At 43.9% G+C, this 16,761-nt stretch overlaps 1 protein-coding gene across 3 annotated transcripts in view; it reads left to right on the top strand.

The window, feature by feature from the left end:
• WDR7 (WD repeat domain 7) overlaps positions 1-16,461 on the top strand; it is a 98,838-nt gene extending 82,377 nt beyond the window's left edge. For all 3 annotated transcript variants that reach the window (XM_032205379.1, XM_032205378.1, XM_032205380.1), the window contains 2 exons: positions 11,268-11,372; positions 13,966-16,461. In XM_032205379.1, the coding sequence (XP_032061270.1) occupies positions 11,268-11,372; positions 13,966-14,169 (309 nt within the window). In that variant the 3' untranslated portion in view covers positions 14,170-16,461. The remainder of the gene's footprint in view (positions 1-11,267; positions 11,373-13,965) is intronic.
• Positions 16,462-16,761: the final 300 nt, after the last annotated feature.

The raw sequence follows: 16,761 nt of genomic DNA, 5'->3' as shown, positions 1-16,761 counted from the left end.
CAAAAGAGCTGATCAAGGGCTTTTGTTTGCTTTTTGTAGTTGTTTGTGTGTGTGTGTTAAGGTAGTGACTCGAAACACACCAGCAATTTTGTGCTTACAAGGGGTTTGTCTGGTGCAGCTTCTATTTCCATACCCTATCTAAACACTGTTCTGGCTGAGAAAATTTGAAATTGTCATTCTTGAAATTCACATTCTGCTTGCTCATGCGAATTTTGACAAATTTCCTCAAATTTCTATTTCTAGAGAACCCATAGCTATTTAGCTATTTCCCATAGCTAAAAGGGGAAATAATTGGCTGAAATCAACTCTACGTTTTTCACAAGGAGGTTATATTCAGGTTGGAGATTACTCAAGCTGTTCTGAAAACTGAAAATCCCAAACAGAAACTGTTTACAGCCTTATTCTTGGCCTTAATTCTGTTTTGGAAAAAAAAATCATAAAAAAGGGATGAATAAAAATAACAATTCTAAAAGAAAGGCTGCTAAGTAATTAGGCTAATGTAGGTATATTGTGTTTTTTGTTTTTGTTTTTGTTTTTGTTTTTTCCTTTAATTGTATAATCTCATCCCAGATTTATTCTGGATAATAGGGAGCTACCTACATTTAAATAGGCAAATATTTGCTGGAAATGATTCTGTTGTTTCTGCGGTTCTGTTCATTGTTATGCAGAGATTGTCCTTTTTAGGCTGACCTTTTATTTGTACAGCTTTAAGACCGAGCGTGGTTCTTGGTTGTTGGAGCACAAGGGTGTGTTTATAACAATCCATGAAACACGGTCGCTGTAGCTCTTTGTCTGCTGACTTGCTCAGTAACAAAAAGATGGTGTGAAGTTGCTATCCACGGAAAGCAGGCTGTTTCAGGGGTTGTTTTTTTTGAACAGTCAAAGCTCTTTAAGTGTATGCAGAGCTTCCTTTAACTGAGTCATAGTTATCAGGTATTGCAAAGGTTAAGCTTTATCAGCTGCACAAAAAAAAAGGTTGAGGTTTCATCAAAAACTTCCATCCTCACAACCTGTCGACCACAATTTGATGATGATTATTGATTATTTCACAGCCTTTCACTCACTCTGGCACTGCGGCCAGCCTTGATATACAGATAGGGCTTCAGTCCAGCTAAAATAAGACTCCATCTTGATAATGGACTGAGATGAGATACTGTTATTTGATAAAGATAATTGATGTTTCACAGTGAATTGGAAAACAGTTCTGAGTGCGCCAGATCTGTGGCTGCTCCATCTGCAAATGTGGCCATTGTTTACAAAACATAGCAAAAGCCATACAGGCAGAGCACTCGGTGACAGCGGGACTGCACAAAACGCAGCATTTTAGGGTGGGTGGCAGTTTCCAGCCAAAAATAAAACACTTCAACGAAGAAGCCCAATTTGTAATCTTGCAGTCAGGATGAAGGTTTTTGGACATGTATGTAGCCTACTTCTGATGAGACAGCCTGGAAATCTTGTTCCTTCTGCTTGGGATGTGCTTGGTAATTTATTTCAGGTGAATTAATATCATAAAGTGTTTTTTTTTAATATATATACGTGACATTTGAATTAGGCAAAATGCTACATGAAGAAGATGACATTTGTCAAGGGAGAATAAGGCATAGTATACGTCTAGATTTCTTCATTCTCCTCGAGTTTTAGCTCCCTAATTTAGGACATAATGCATGCTTATGGCCTTCCAGAGATGCCTTTGTTGACTGCACATTCTCAGCCTCTGGTTTTGAATTGATTAAGGTATCACTCGTTGCAAGTTCTGTTCACCAAGTTCTTTTAGTCCTATTATAACCTTTGTAACCTCTAATTAAGCAATAGGAGATGGCAGGGAGTGGGGTTATCATGAGATAATGACACCCCAAGTGTGTTATGTGGCACAAGGTTCATCTGTGTGCTGCTAATCCTCTGGGGGAGTGATTATCTAATGATAAACATACCACATTGCAGCTCATTGATACCGCGCCACTGTGCTCATGCCACTGTCGTCCTGACTGAATTACACTTCCCATTCCAAACGTCATTTTTTTCCATTGATTTTACAAACTGACAATTTTGAGGGTTTCTGAAGTGACTTACATACTGTGCAAAGTCATGACCCTGGAGTCATACTTTTTTTTTTAATATATTTATGAAGAATATGAGAAAAAAGCATGGTATTTTTGGTAGACTAAGAGCGGTCTCTGCAGGTTGGGTGCAATTAAAACCAAAGTTATCATCAGCATGCAACTGCAGTTCAACTTTTTCTTTCTTTAGAAGTGCATTACTATAGAAAAGAATGATGCTGTGTTCCTTTTTTCCCCCAAACTGAACACTAAATCAGTGGTAACAGACTGCAGAGATACATTTCAAGTAACTAGATTTTAGAATACGTGATTGTTATTGACTTTGGAATGATGGGAAAATATGAATGTCTGAAAGTTGCTTAATAATATTTTGCTCCTTGGAGTCTCTATCGCTTTTTCAGAGCCAAAGCAGACTTAGAGTCACTGTTCATTAATTACAATCCTGATAACTCATATAAGTATTAACTCACCTGCATTCTTACTTTGGAGGCTGTTTTTTTTTTTCCTTCTTATGCGGGTAAGCAGCAGGCATTTCATCTAGTTTGTGTAAGGTACCTGCCTCAGAAGGATTCGTGCTGTCACTCATGAGACTTCTGAGAACGTTTCTGCCCTTGACTGTAGGTGGCATCCAGAAACTTGGGGTCAGTGTAATTATCTCCGTTTAAGTTGCCAGGAAAATTCTTGCTGGGTCACAGAGACCAGTCCAAAATCGCCCAGTTAATTCATACCAACAAGCTATTTGGTGGTATTTCATTTCATTTAAAAACCTAAGTATTAGAGTGTTGGGTGGAGAGGACAGGCTGTGACAGTGGTTTTCGTTGTGCACTCTTCTTTCTGGCGTTGGGAAGCACAGGAATGCAGAGGGAGCACATTTCCAGCTGGTCTATTGCTGTGGTGATGGCTGTGTATTTTGATGTGTGATTTCTGAAAACTTTGCTACCATAAAGAAACCTTCTGTTTCGGTGACACCTTCGTTCCCGGTCCGGACACCGGCTGGTGCTTGTGGCCAGCTCTGTGTTAGCTGCGAACAGAGAGTGGTTTGGGAAAAGACATGCAGGGAAAAGCACACAGTACGGGCAAGAAAACTGTAAACTGGTCTATTTCCATCGATTAAATCTTGCTTTCCCTTATAAATATTTACAATTGTATTTATAGAGATACTTGTAATTAATCATCACAGGCTGGTGTTGAAGTGAGCCCTGCTTCGTGCAACCCAGCTGCAGACCTGCAGCAGAGCCATAAAGGGCTGGCCACAAAAACAAGCAGCTCGTGTCGCTGGACGATCTCATTCTCTAGGTTTCCCTTCCCTGTCCAGCCAGGCAGCCCTCTGCAAGCACTCCAGCTGTGCCCCCGCGGGGCTGAGCCCTGGGCAGGGGTCCCTGCAGCATCACATCGCAGCCCTGGCAGCTCTGCAGGGATGCAGATGGGAGCTTGTGTGCGTGAGAGCCGTGTCTCTTACAGCAGGAGGTTAAAGGGAAGCCTGACTTCTGCTTGGGTTTATTTCAAAGCAAAATGTTTCTAAACATCAGCTCGAATCGATGCTGTTTGGTCTGGGTGCTCCGTTTGGCTCACTGCAGAATTAAAGCCGTGCCTTCGACAGGCAGAGCAGTAATTGGATTGTGCATAATATTGTTTTATTTCGGTACCTAGATGCCTTTGCAATTTTTTAATTCTTATACGAGGCAGAAAATTGTTTAATATTATATTTGGAATGAATAGTTGCTGATGCCTAATGGCTTGCTTTAGTTAAGTTTGCTGGGTAAATAAAAGGCAGCGCTCTGGATTGCAGTGTTTTATAGGAGAGAAGGAGGGAGAGCCATCCTGCAGCCTGAACGCGTGCGTGCATTCACTGACACTGTCACGCTGACGAGTTCAGATGAGCCCGGAAAACTTGTTAGTAGGAACACGCATTCTCAAATTGCAGATAAAAGATAATTACCGAGCATAGCCTTTTAATTTTGCAGGCCAAAACCTTTTTCTCAGTGGAGGCAGGAAGGGGAGGGAGTGGAAGCCGTCAGGCCGCGCAGCAGATCGCGTTGTGCTGGAATAGGCACGTCGCACGTGTGCACCTAGTGCCGTGTACCTGGGCTCTGAAAACACACCCGTGTGGCCTGGCACGGCCACGAGCAGCCACGGCAGTGTGCGAGGGGGACTGGGAGTGCTCGACGACGCCTGGCTTAGTTTATAATCGGACTCACAAAAGCCGTGGCGAGGTTCACAAGGGAAAATCCATAGTAATGTAATACCAGGTAGTAATAAGTGCGCTGCTGGCAAGTGGGGCAGAAATTTAAGGGGACATGCTTCAACTACAGCGGGACTTAAACGTACTTAACATTTTCACGTCCTCGTTGGTACAGCTGGCTTGTTCGAATGCAAGCCCTGCTCTTTTGTTCCTCTTACATTTTATTTCCAGCGTCAGGGAGCATTGCAGGGGAAGGAAACCGTCATGCTATCCTCTGTGTTACAGACACGTTTTCCCCACAGGCTGCAGCAGTTTTACCCTGAGCTGATCTTTCTAAACCCGCCTAATAGAGTTGAGGGATTTTACTCATTTTCATTATGACAGGAGACGGTCTTAGCCTATTAACAGCAAATCCAGCTACCTGAGGGATGCAATAACAAAATAAACATATTTTTTTTTTCAAGTTTCTCAAATGGCTTTTAAAAACAGTGTTTAATTATGCTGGTGGTAATTTAGGGGTGTGTTTTATGAGAATAGACTGTGCTGATACTCTTCTGCATGGGAAGCTGGTGAGGGTTTATCCAAGGCATGAATTTACAGCACAGTAACTCCACTGCATTAACTCTCCGCGTGGACATTGTTGATCAGCACCAAGTTGCCTCTGTGCATCACAGATAAATCTGCTTTGCACATATAAATATATTCATTAAGCTACAAGTAAAAAATGCAAACGGAGAGGCCTCACATTACAGCCTGCTAAGTGCACCATAAATTCATGCCGTAACTCCACTCTAACTTTGTAGCTTTGTAGCCAGGCAAAGTAATGAGGCCTCAGGAATCACAGAATTTGCTTTTTAGGTCACGGCGATCAGCAATACTAATTTTTCAAGAGTCATTTTTGTGTCTTTCTGTACTCTTTTCTAGTTGGGTTGGAGAGTGATTTAAAGGAGCTTGCATATTCTGCCTTTGGAGGCATCTGGAGTTTACAAATACAGGAACATCCTGTTGGGAGAGGAAAGGCAGGGATAGACGTTAAGAGAGGACTGTAAATCCAAGAGCAGAAATCAGGAGAGCTTTCGAATAATCAAAGTTAGTAAAAATTAAATAAGAAATTGATTCAACACTAGCTTTTTGCTTAACTCTTATGCCTCAGCTGTTGGGTTCCAAAGTGGGGAGTCGACAATGTAATCAATTCCACTAAGGATTTTTTTTCCCTTTTTGAAGTGATACAATTCAGTCTACAAAAGTCAAATAGACTGGAAAAAGATATTAAATTTACCAACCATCCTCTGAGGCCACAAACCCCACGTTGAGTTTAGAGATTTGTTAAAACACTGAGTTAGTTGCATCTCTAGAAGCAGCAGCAGAAGGAAAGTATGCATAAAAATTTTACACCGAAATCTGTAAAGAAAATAAAGTTTATAAATTTATGTCTAATTTAGCTGTTCCATCCTACTCAGACATTAAAAGTCTAAAGGCTGAAGTCAGCCACAGCTCGGTCCCATCAGCAGCATCTTTTGTAAACAACACACGTGGTTGGAAGGTCTCATCCTAGCCTAGGATGTGAGCAAATTTTAATCTGTCCATCCTGGCCTAATGTGTTTTTGTTTTGTTTTTTTTTCTGCCTTTTGATTTTGCCTGACCACAACATTCGTGCTTGAAAACAAGCATAGCCCTTGTACTGCACTCAAAAGATAAAATAGGAAAATTGCAATTTGAGCATATTAGTACGTGTGTTTTAACAAAGTCTGCAGCCAGGACTTTGCAGCTAGTAGCAAGAGGGCAAAAAATGCTCAAAATGCATTAAATGGTCATGGTCAAACTGAGGTTTCCCTGTTTAGGGTTGCCTGTGACCAGCAAGTACATATTTAAACATGACTCACAGTAGATGTACGGAACTGTTTAATACCATGTTGCAAACACATTTTTTAACTGACCTCTTTCTCCAATCTAGACATGACCTTCCAAATTTCCACTTGTTTTGAGAATCTTGATTTTGACGCTTTTGACTCTGGAAGAAAATGAGAATGGTAAAGATGGAACGAAAGCAGCTTCCCAGAGCTCTGCGATAGGTTGCAATTTGCCCAGGAACTGATAAAGATCTGGAAACACAGTCAGAAAATTAGAGTGAGGAGCAGCAAGAATCAGAAGGCTGCTTTCAAAAATCCTGGTGCGAGTTCCTTTTTTCCTCAGACTCTGCATGGCAGAAGGCACTTCTGGAAGGATAATTAAGTCCCCAGACCCTAGCGTTTTGGCAGGATATGCTGATCTTGTTAGCTTTTCCTACTCCATTTGAGTTGCTGAACACTTTAAACAAAAGTCTCAGGTCACTCGGGAACTATGGATTTGTGTGCTCTGCGAGTACATTGAAGGCTGTGAAGTCAAAGGTTAAAAATATTGCAGCGCTCCAAATATGAATGTGATATCTAAGCAGTTCTCTGTAAAACTTCGGTGAGTGGAGCTGGAAGGGAAGAGGCACGCCCTAACCGAGCTGTTTAAGGACAAGCACTGCGGGCCGAGCCCCAAGTCCCATCGTTAGCAGGGCTCCAGAAGATATTTCAGCCCAGCGCTGCCTTAGCAAGGAGCACTGTGACTAGAACAAGTGGGGGATTTATGGGAACATCGTGCCTGCTCGAAAACCTAGTGACAGCTGCTCGAATAGGAAATGTGCAAAATCTGGCTCGCTGACACCACGTCTGGCGTGTCACCTACGGAGCACTAGGGGCTGGAGATGCTGCGTGCCCCAGCCGCTGCCCCTCCAGTAACAAACCCATTTATACAGCTGTTCGCTTCAGGGCTGTGAGTTGCATTTTGCACGTTGGTTAGGTGAAGTCCACGTAATAAATGGCAAATCTGTTCCATGCTGTGACTTTCTGGAAAGCATTCAGTATTTTTTCTCCATGAGAAGTGCTCTCTGGCACTGGGACATCAGCCCAAACTTCCTCGCATCTATTGAGCCTCAGCCTTGAGGGACTTGAGGTTTGAGATCTAAAACTTTACAGGGCTTCACAGCAGCGAGTATGTGCAAGTCAAGAGGCCTGGTATTTGGCCAGTATAATCTCTTTTCTTCTAGGTTCCTATCTATATTTTGTATTTTTTTACACAGACTGCTTGTAATTGATAATATACCTCTTTGAAGTAAGGATTTAAAATAATGTTTCATCTCACAAAATGCTATTAACCTGGAGAAAATATTAAGCACTTTCTTCTCCCGTTTTCATTGGTATTCTGAGCATAATCAGAATTCTTATGTAAATTATTTTCCTGGAAGTTACAGCATAAAGTTCAGCCGATGAGCTGTTGAAAGCTCTTTTACAAGAATAATCGCCATGGAGATAAAAATTTCAATAACAATGCTGAGTGATCTGACACATCCTCTTGCAAATGCTCTGAGATGCTACTGCATTGCCACCAACCTCTCGTGAAACCACCATGGCATTGGTTTCACAGTGTGCCCTGTGGGTTTTGATGGTGCCACATGAAACTCTCGAATTGAGAAGAACATTCCTGAAGTGAGAGCAGAAACCCGGTGTTTGCAGTTATCTGGGTGTTTGGGGAGGGGGCTGGATGGATCTGGGGGAGCTCCGTGCGTGTGCTGATCACAGTCACAGTTTCAGGGGATGCAAGGCTCGCTCTGGGCTCTTCTACAGAGCCGGTGAAATGGTCAGGCTGCACATTTTGGAACCGTTTCTCAACCATCCTGTAACACTCGGATGGGTGCAGCTGTCATCTAATTTTTTCTGGATTAAGTTCGGTCAAGAAAGAAGCTGCCTCATTTTCTGGTTGTCATTTGCCCAGGAAGTAAAAGCAAATTGTAATGAGGGAATCACAGCAGGAGAACCTCCTAACAAATGAGAAGCATATATTGACTGACAGCCGGCATGCCATTTCGGTGATAAATGTATTTTTATACACTGCTGTTCAAGGTCACTTTCTGCTCTCGTTGCATGCTGCCTGTCAGATCATGCCAGTCACATTTTCATATTGAGTAATAGTAATGGTTGATGCAAAATTCTATTAGTGTAAGATTAAAAATTAAGTTATATACGTTATTAAGTTAAACATTTTAATATATGTGCTTTGCCTTTATCTGGATGCTATTGAGAAGCCACTTGAAGGACAGGAAGAAAAATTAATTTGAAGATTTAAATATACTTTTTCTCAGTATAGTCCTGAAATTTTTACTGCAATTGCTATTATTACTTGAAAGAAGACGGAAATTTAATTATTAGAAATACTGGAATTATTTAATTTGATGCGATATGAGATAATTCTACTAGATTGCTTGGAAAGTTGGGTTCATGAAAGCCTTTGAAGGGGCATCATGAAAGAATTTATATGTGGTATGAGAAGAGAGATGGTATTTCACCTGTCTTTTCAGGTGAAGCTGTTTAGTTTTGCTAGCTGTGTTTTTATAAAATGTCCTCAGTGTGTACACACAGACTGTGATCTGGGAACATCTCATGTGCTTGGATTTTGACGGACGATTGAAAAAAATATATATGAAAGAAAGGTTTTATCGGGCACACTCTTGTTCCAGCTGAGCTTAGACCAAAGCTGGCAGGGTTTGGGAAACCAGCAGCTCAACGTGGGCTGTGTACAATGCAGTCCTTCTGAATTTATGTTGTGATTATACATGGAAAGAGAGAGTGGCGATGATCGCAAGGTGGAGAAAAATAAAAATAACCAGGGAAAGAAAAGAAAAATGCGACCTGGGCATAGCACAGTGCTGCCTTGCTGAGGTGCTGTTCATCTCCACTGTGTCTGAAACCAGGAGCAGATGCGGAGCTGTGATGGCTCCTTTGCTTTTACAGCAGTCTTCATAAGTATTTATTGGTGTGTACTCCCTGCCCAGCTCTGCCAGCTTTATCTTCATTTCCAAGAGCAGTATTTATTTCCCTGTGCAGCTTGGGCTCTGTGTGTGTTCCACGGGTCTTTGTACCCCATGTCAGCATTCAAATTCAAATTCCAATTTTTAATTTAAATGATACAAAAAAGCAAAACTCTTCTTTGCATGACACAGAGTTAGGCACATGATGCTAAAAATAAAAGGAGAGACTGATCTACCAGACCTACCTTTATCTATTGATAATATCTGTTCTAAACTTTCAGCACTGCCAGCAATTCATCTCTGAGCAGGGCAGCACTTACAGAGTCAGCTCCTTAATTTCAAGGAAGCACTCCTTGTGCAGAGGCTGTTTCCCACGCAAAAACTGGAAGCAATGCTTTCACACCATTCCCAGTTAAAGCTGGCGGATCGCTGTGAGGGTGGCGTTTGGCTGTGAGAGCCTCGGTTTGTTCCTCGGTTTGTTTGAGGGCAGCGCTGCTGGGGGGTGCAGCAGGCACGCCGCTTTCCCACTAAGTGATTTTGTGTTTGTTTCATTTTAGTTAAGGTACCCCCAGAGACCGGGGAGATAAATATCTAATAATAAATGTGGCGGAATATTGCTGTGTCTCTCTAGCGGTGTGTAAGTTACTTTATCAATTTAAAGTATGCATTTCGGTGTATTTATTAAAATCAAATCGCTGCAGTGATACAGTACTTATTTTTTATGTCACCTTTAACAGAATAATGCAGTCCAGCGTCGAGTTTGCTGAATATTGGGCTCGGAATGAGGCTGTCATAGCTCCAGTATATCATGTGGTGGAGGGCTGCGGCGGTGGCAGGTGCAGAAGTCAAATAGTCTCCCAGGAGCGTCCTCCCATTAAAAAACAATTGGTTGGGCAGCGGGAAACTACAAGCAGCTGCACTTTGTCCCACCCCGCCTGCCGGTCAAAATTGAGACCGTTTTCTAACCAATATTGTACAGATTTTTGCATACTTTTATAAAATATAATTACATCAGAGCAGGAAAACTGCGAAGTGTCGGTGCCATAGAAGTGGTGCTGCCGAAGCGCTGCTGTCCTAAGCCAAGTCTGAACTCCAAAGGGATGGGTGCAAGCAGAATATTTTGAATGAGCAGCAATAATTTGGTTTTGTTATGCTTATTCACTTGCCTAAGAAACAGAAGATGAGCGTTGCGAAGTACACATTTAGATAGCGCACTAAAAAATAAATCTTGGCTTGAAAGGATTAGCATCAATTATAGAGGCACTCGCTTTAAATAACAAAGCACGTTAATTCCCCTAAGGATTGTACTTATTGGAACACATTTTCAGTAGTAAAAAGAGCAACAAGTGTGCTAGTACTATTGATTTTCCACCTTTGTATTACCAAAACATTTTTTATTGACAAGTATTACTTGCTTGTTAAGTGCTGCACAGTTTGATGGGTCTAAAGGGTGGATCACCTAATTAATTGCCCTTTCAAATCTTCATCCTGCACTGTGGTGATTACATTAAAGACATGGGTCTGGGATTCCGTTTGACTTCACTCAACTTGTGTGTGATAAGCAGTAAATAAATATATTAACGGGTTATTAATATCAGCCTAGCTTTAGGAGCAGCGTGCCATCTCAGTAGGTCCAGGAGCTACTTCTAGTGTCCAGGAGCTGGCTGCAGGGGCCCTGCTTTTATTTTCACAGTCTAGTTTTTTGTCGATGAACGTTACAAAGTCTTTTTTCCACACACTTAAAGTCCTGCCAATGTGCAGCTGGCGCAGAGCCTCTTCGTGCAGAAGGAGCAGCCACTGCATATTCTACCAAGCAATAGTTTGCGCGCATGTCACTGGTGTTTTCTTCATGAGAATCCGGTAAAAAATGATATTTTCAAAGAGAAAACTTCATGTGTTACTGTGAGTTAAAAACAAAACAAAACAATGATAAAGAAAAAACACCAGAACCTGTGTGTAGCCCTGTACTGGCTGGCCCTGCACTCAGTACTCACTATCATACGTGTCATACGTGAGATTCAAGACCGAAGCTACAACGGTGGAACAGGAGGAAGAGGCACACTGTGTGCTTTTTTCTGACTGTAGAGGTCTTTCCAGAAGTTCAGCTGCTGTTGCCTTTTTTACTTGAAAGCCTGCTGAGCACGGCTGTGGCGCAGTAACAAACGCTCTCGGCTTCTGTTCTCTTCCCTCTCGCCAGACGATCCACGGTCACAAAGGGCCCATAACTGCAGTGGCGTTTGCTCCCGACGGCCGGTACCTCGCCACCTACTCCAACTCCGACAGCCACCTCTCCTTCTGGCAGGTAAGGACTGTCCCTGGGAGCCTGCAGGCATTTCCCATCCCCGTGTCCCCTGGCGGGCCAGTCACACTCTGCGTGCTCCCACACAGCCCAGGTACCCGCTGCACACCCAGGTTACAGCACACAGACCTCTTGCAGCACAAACTCTCCAGAAGCTTTCCCTTTCCCAATGTTTTGCCGTGCTGTCTAGCCACAGCTATCTATTTTTGCAGTGTGCAGGTCTTTTTCTGTTATTGTTTCTACTCGAACATCCCTTGCGGTTATCACCTGGTGAGGGAGGAGGCTTGTTTGCATACAGATCAGGATGTAACTTCAGGGCAATCAACGAGCAGCCTCAAATGTTGGGCTGCGTCCTATTTGATGTTTGAATCTGAAACTGCTGTAACAGTTCAGTTTCACACACCTAAAGCATCCACCTGATGAGATTTAGGGCCATGGAGGAGAGCCCCAACTAGTTCTCAGCAGGCCAGGCCAGGTGCTTCTGCTCCCATTCTCGGTCCCATCCCTATCAGTAGGCATTTTTCTTCTCTAATCTCATAAATTCCCATAGATGAAGACCTTCACGACATTTCTCCATTCTATTTTTTATTAAACACGATGCAGAGCTATTAAGGTGGCCACGGGTCCCGTTACTGCTCAGCAGCCACAGCTGCCGTGCCTGGAGCCCGCGTGCCGTGCTGTCGGGGAGCTGTGCTCCGCTGCACCGCGCGCTGTGGGGCTGCCTTCCGCTTCATAATAGGGCTGGAAACAGGAAAACTGGGGGAGAGACGATACAAAGAGGGGCTGAAATGGGAGATACTGAGGATCAGACCACCATTTTGTGAAGTATCTAGACAATTTATCTTTTTTTTTTTAACATCAGCAGTTCTTTTTGTCTGTGTGATCTCATGTCAGTAGGAGTATTTTTGTTAATCAGAGATAAATAAACACGTAGCTTGGTGGGACAGATTACCCCAGAAGAGGCCTTAACTGCTGCCTACATTCCCTAGATAGCATTTTTTTCTTCCTTCAAATGGCTTTAGACTTCAAAATGGATCTGAACAAGCAATTTGTGCAGACTATCAAAATAATGTAGTTTTGCAGTAATCAGACTATAAAGCAGAACTCAGTATACCCATAATTACCAGCGAGTCGTTAACGTAGTTCCCTCATTTTGATGCCATTCATTAGTTCTACAGGTGCCATAATAATTATTAAATTATTATCCCTCATTACATTGTGTGCTTTCTGAAATGGTAAATGAGAACAGCAAGAATCTTCACCCATCAGTTACATTTATTCAATTGAAGTGCTCAGGGAAAATCTGGAAAGCAATCAGACCAGATCTTGTAAAATTGGCAGGAAAAAAAAAAAATCAGGCACGCACGTGTTTTAAATTGTGAGCTGCCACATTCTTCCAGGTGTATAAACGCTCGCGTTAAAGTGGCTTTTACATAAAGAGTTAAATATACCTACACATTTAGTTTTAAAATGTGACCTCGTGCACTAGTGATTTTTTTCCCTTCTGTGTTCTATTTGGCACTATTATTAATGCAGGAAAATCAGTAACATTAGTCATCTTAAAAGGGTTATTACTCAAGATGATTTAAATTGTGAAAATGTCAGTGGTGCTTGCATGCTCCCTGCTAGAGATGCCATGATTTACACTCTCTGACACCATTCTGCTGCTGAGAAGAGCCAGGAAAAAGTAATGGCTTGTACTTTGTCCTGATCAGAATTCAGAGCGTGGTATCAGCAGTAACGCGCCTGCCCTGGCCCACTGCTGCGCGTGGCACAGCCCGGGGATGCAGCGAGGCGGTCCGTGGAAATCCTAGGATTGCTGTGCATAGGGACGGGAAGGCTTTCCAGAGGAGTGCTTTGGAAGGGGTAGTGGTTTCTGTGTCTTGGTGGGCTAGAGCAGCAAATCTCGTTTTTAAAACACGGATCTAGGCAGCATGCATCAGTAACTAGCCTGCTTTCCAGAGAGCACAATGCAGGGAACCTCTCCTGAATGGTTTGTTTTTCTTCCAGAAAATAATAAAACTCTTGATATTTAACATTTGCTTATTAACATTTCATGTTTCTCCTTAAATTTTGAAAAAAATCCTTCAATAACAAAGCCATACAAATAAAGTATAAGTGATACTTTTCACCATACTGAATACGCTATGCAATTTTCCTAGCTAGCTTATTGATTCCGATCTCACAATTCTATTTGAAAAAGAGACAGTCAAGGAGAATGCTAATAAAAAAAATTACATGGGAAAAGCAGGGAGATGAAGTGGTCACTGATTGCTAAACTTCACTGAGTCCCGTGCACAGGAGGGAAGTTTTAACAGGTTCGTGACTGTCACTGGTATTCCTTCTAGTCATATACAGTCACCTTTCTCTTGTTTTGGGGGGATGCAGGGGTGGGTAGCTGTAAAGATGTTGCTTGCTATACTGGGTGGTAGCCTCTCGGCTGCTCTCCCATCCAACAGCATTGCTTGGCCCTGCCTAATGAGCGCTAATTACGGCTGGTGTGGGTGGGCAGGGCAGGGCAGGGCGGTGGGCACCGGGCGGGTTCCCCGCTGCTGTTGGGGTGCCACGGGGGTGCCATCTCTGCTCATCTCTGCAGATGAACACGTCCCTGCTGGGCAGCATCGGCATGCTCAACTCGGCGCCGCAGCTGCGCTGCATCAAGACGTACCAGGTGCCGCCCGTGCAGCCGGCCTCCCCCGGCTCGCACAACGCGCTGCGGCTGGCCCGCCTCATCTGGACCTCCAACCGCAACGTCATCCTCATGGCTCACGACGGCAAGGAGCACCGCTTCATGGTCTAGGGGAAGCCGCCGCGCCACAAGTACATCGCTGTCCCCGACCTCCCTGTCCTTCTCCCTCTTCCTTCGTCTCTGTGCTCCACGCACCCAGCGCCCCTCAGCGCCCCACGGACCGGCCAGGCCGCGGTGGACACGGACAGGGACACGGGGTGGTTTCTCCCCGCGGCAGCGAGAGGATGGATGGCTTCTGGAGAGGTCCCGGCTGCCCGGAGCAGCAGCAGCAGGACACCTGGTCACGCTGAGGCCTGGCCAGCATCCCAAAACACGCCGGCGGACCCTCAGTGTTTACCAAAAAGGCTGTGTTTACATGGACTTTCTGCTAGTGACCACTGAATGATCGCTGGGTGACGCCCCTTAGAGCTGGCCTGTTGGTGAGAGCCTGATGGGCTCGGGACCGGGACCATGAAGGGACGGAGGTTGGAGTGCATCAGCAGTGCTGCTGTGCTCATCATTGCTTGCTGTAGCCTGGAAAAAGAGTAACAACCCACATGTAAATATTACAAAATGTCTCTAAGATAGAATAGCAAACTTGAACAGAGGAGTATTTATATATAACGGTGTTTTTTGCTACCAGTGAAGGTATTTATTTAAAAAAAAAGGAGAGAGAAAAAAAGCTTTTTCTTCCAAAAGCCGCTCCCATTTGTGCTGGGCCCTGCGCGGAAGGCAGGCTGTGTGTGCTGCACGGGCTGGCCTCGCCGAGAGACCGGGGGAAACAGCACAAATGTCACTGGTGGTTAGCGATTCCGGCACGAAAAATTGTGAAAAATGAATAAGTTATTTGAGTGGATGTATGGAAACAGTTTCCTCGGTAGGAATATTCCTATGTAACGTTAGCTGTGACTGTGTTTCCTTCTTACATATCTAATTTTATGAAATATTTAATCGTGTGAAAGTATGCTGGTTTATGCTCACAGTAAAGAAAAAAATCTATAAAATACTATTTTATTTAAACATATTGATGTATATGTTTGTATAGCTTTTTCTTTGCCATTTTTGTCTGAAAAGCTCACCGAACTAAGAAGGCTGTCTTTACATGGTAAAGTAAAAATGGTACTCATAGAATCCTCCCTTCCCCAAAAGGAATAAATTAATTTTTAAAACGGCTTCTAAATTTAAAAAGCATTGATTTTTTTTTTATTATTTTATTTTAGGTGGTCTGTGTAGTACACTGTATATGGAAGTGAGGTTTACAGTCCAGAAGCTACATATCTGTTTGCTGTTTAAAAATTTAAAAATGAAGACCATTAGGAATGTTTAACACAAACTGCCGTAAAATTTACTCTTTGTATCTGGCGGGAATGTAGAATTTAGTCGAGAACTCTGTCGTAGAATATCAGGGTCTTTTCGAAGTGAACTGATGCAAGGTGCATGTACATTGTGATTACAAAGCTGTAGATGTAACCTCAATGATTAAAGTACAAAAGAGCTGCCAGGCTCCCACCTGTGGGCTGCAGCACTGTACTGCTCGGTGTAGGGGTGTGAGGGAGGCGTTAGGGTGCACTGTAAGCATGCCCAGAGGTGCTCCAGGATCCGATGCCACCGTTAGGTTGGGGCAGATCTCACGACCTGTGCGTGTGTTTGCTTTCAGAAACAAACTGCGGCCGCGGTGGGAACAGCGGGCCGTAGCCCTCCGGTGATTCCCTTTGCGGTATAGTGAGCAAACATCTTGAATGATATATGCATTAAAGTGTTTGTTTTGGGGTAGAAGTGTAATGGGCTTTCTGAAGTGCGAGGCAGAGGCAGCCGTGTGCCTGCCAGCCCTGCACACCGAGCAGCAGGGGCGCTGACGGCGAGCGGTCCGCTGGTGGAGGAGCATCCTCGGCCCGCGGCGCCCGTCTTAGGGCACCGGGCTCGCTCTGGTCCTCGCCCAGCCCGCAGCCCCTGAGGGTCCTCTGCAGCCTGAACACAACTACGTGCCCAAACACACCCCCTGCGTCGGGGACTTCGTTAGCCCTAGTCCCCAACTTCTTCACAGCCCCCGTCTCTCAGCACCGCTGCAAAATCGGTATTGTCATTCCGGTGTAAGCTCTTAGTGCTCTATTGATTTGCTAGTGCTGTATTTGGACTTGTCCTTGTAAACGTGGAGACGTATGTGGCTTCATTGGCAGTTTACAAGCAAAAGATGACATGATGAGACACCTGTATGAAAATGTTGTAATGATGGAAGTCACCATCCATGGGAAATGATGGAAGTGTCTGCCTCCCGAGCAACTTCTGAATCCACTCCCCATCTGCTGTATGTATTGAACAACCTGGTGTAAATATGCTTGGGAAATAAAACTGAATTGTATTGAAGAGTGTTGTTGTCGTGGCATCAGCCTCATGGCACGCAGATAATTTCCTGCACCTGCTTTATGAGCCAGTAATCTGGAGTTTTTTCACCACACAAGAAATACATTTTTCATTTGAGGACCAGAAGTGGCATTCCGTCAGTCACGCAGGAGGCACTGAGAGCCCTCGGTACAAAAGGTGGAGGTAGGAAGGTGCCGGGAATAAAGTTCTCAATTCCCGACACAACGGAGCTAAAGCAAACAAAGGAATTGGAGTCTTCCAGAAATTCATCAACATCGGTGTTTACAAGGTGGTACTTCCTTG

The sequence above is a fragment of the Aythya fuligula genome, chromosome Z (genome assembly GCF_009819795.1).
Source record: "Aythya fuligula isolate bAytFul2 chromosome Z, bAytFul2.pri, whole genome shotgun sequence".
NCBI classification, from domain to species: Eukaryota; Metazoa; Chordata; class Aves; order Anseriformes; family Anatidae; genus Aythya; species Aythya fuligula.
Note: the sequence above shows the minus strand (reverse complement) of the source record. Positions and strands in the feature narration are given on the sequence as shown.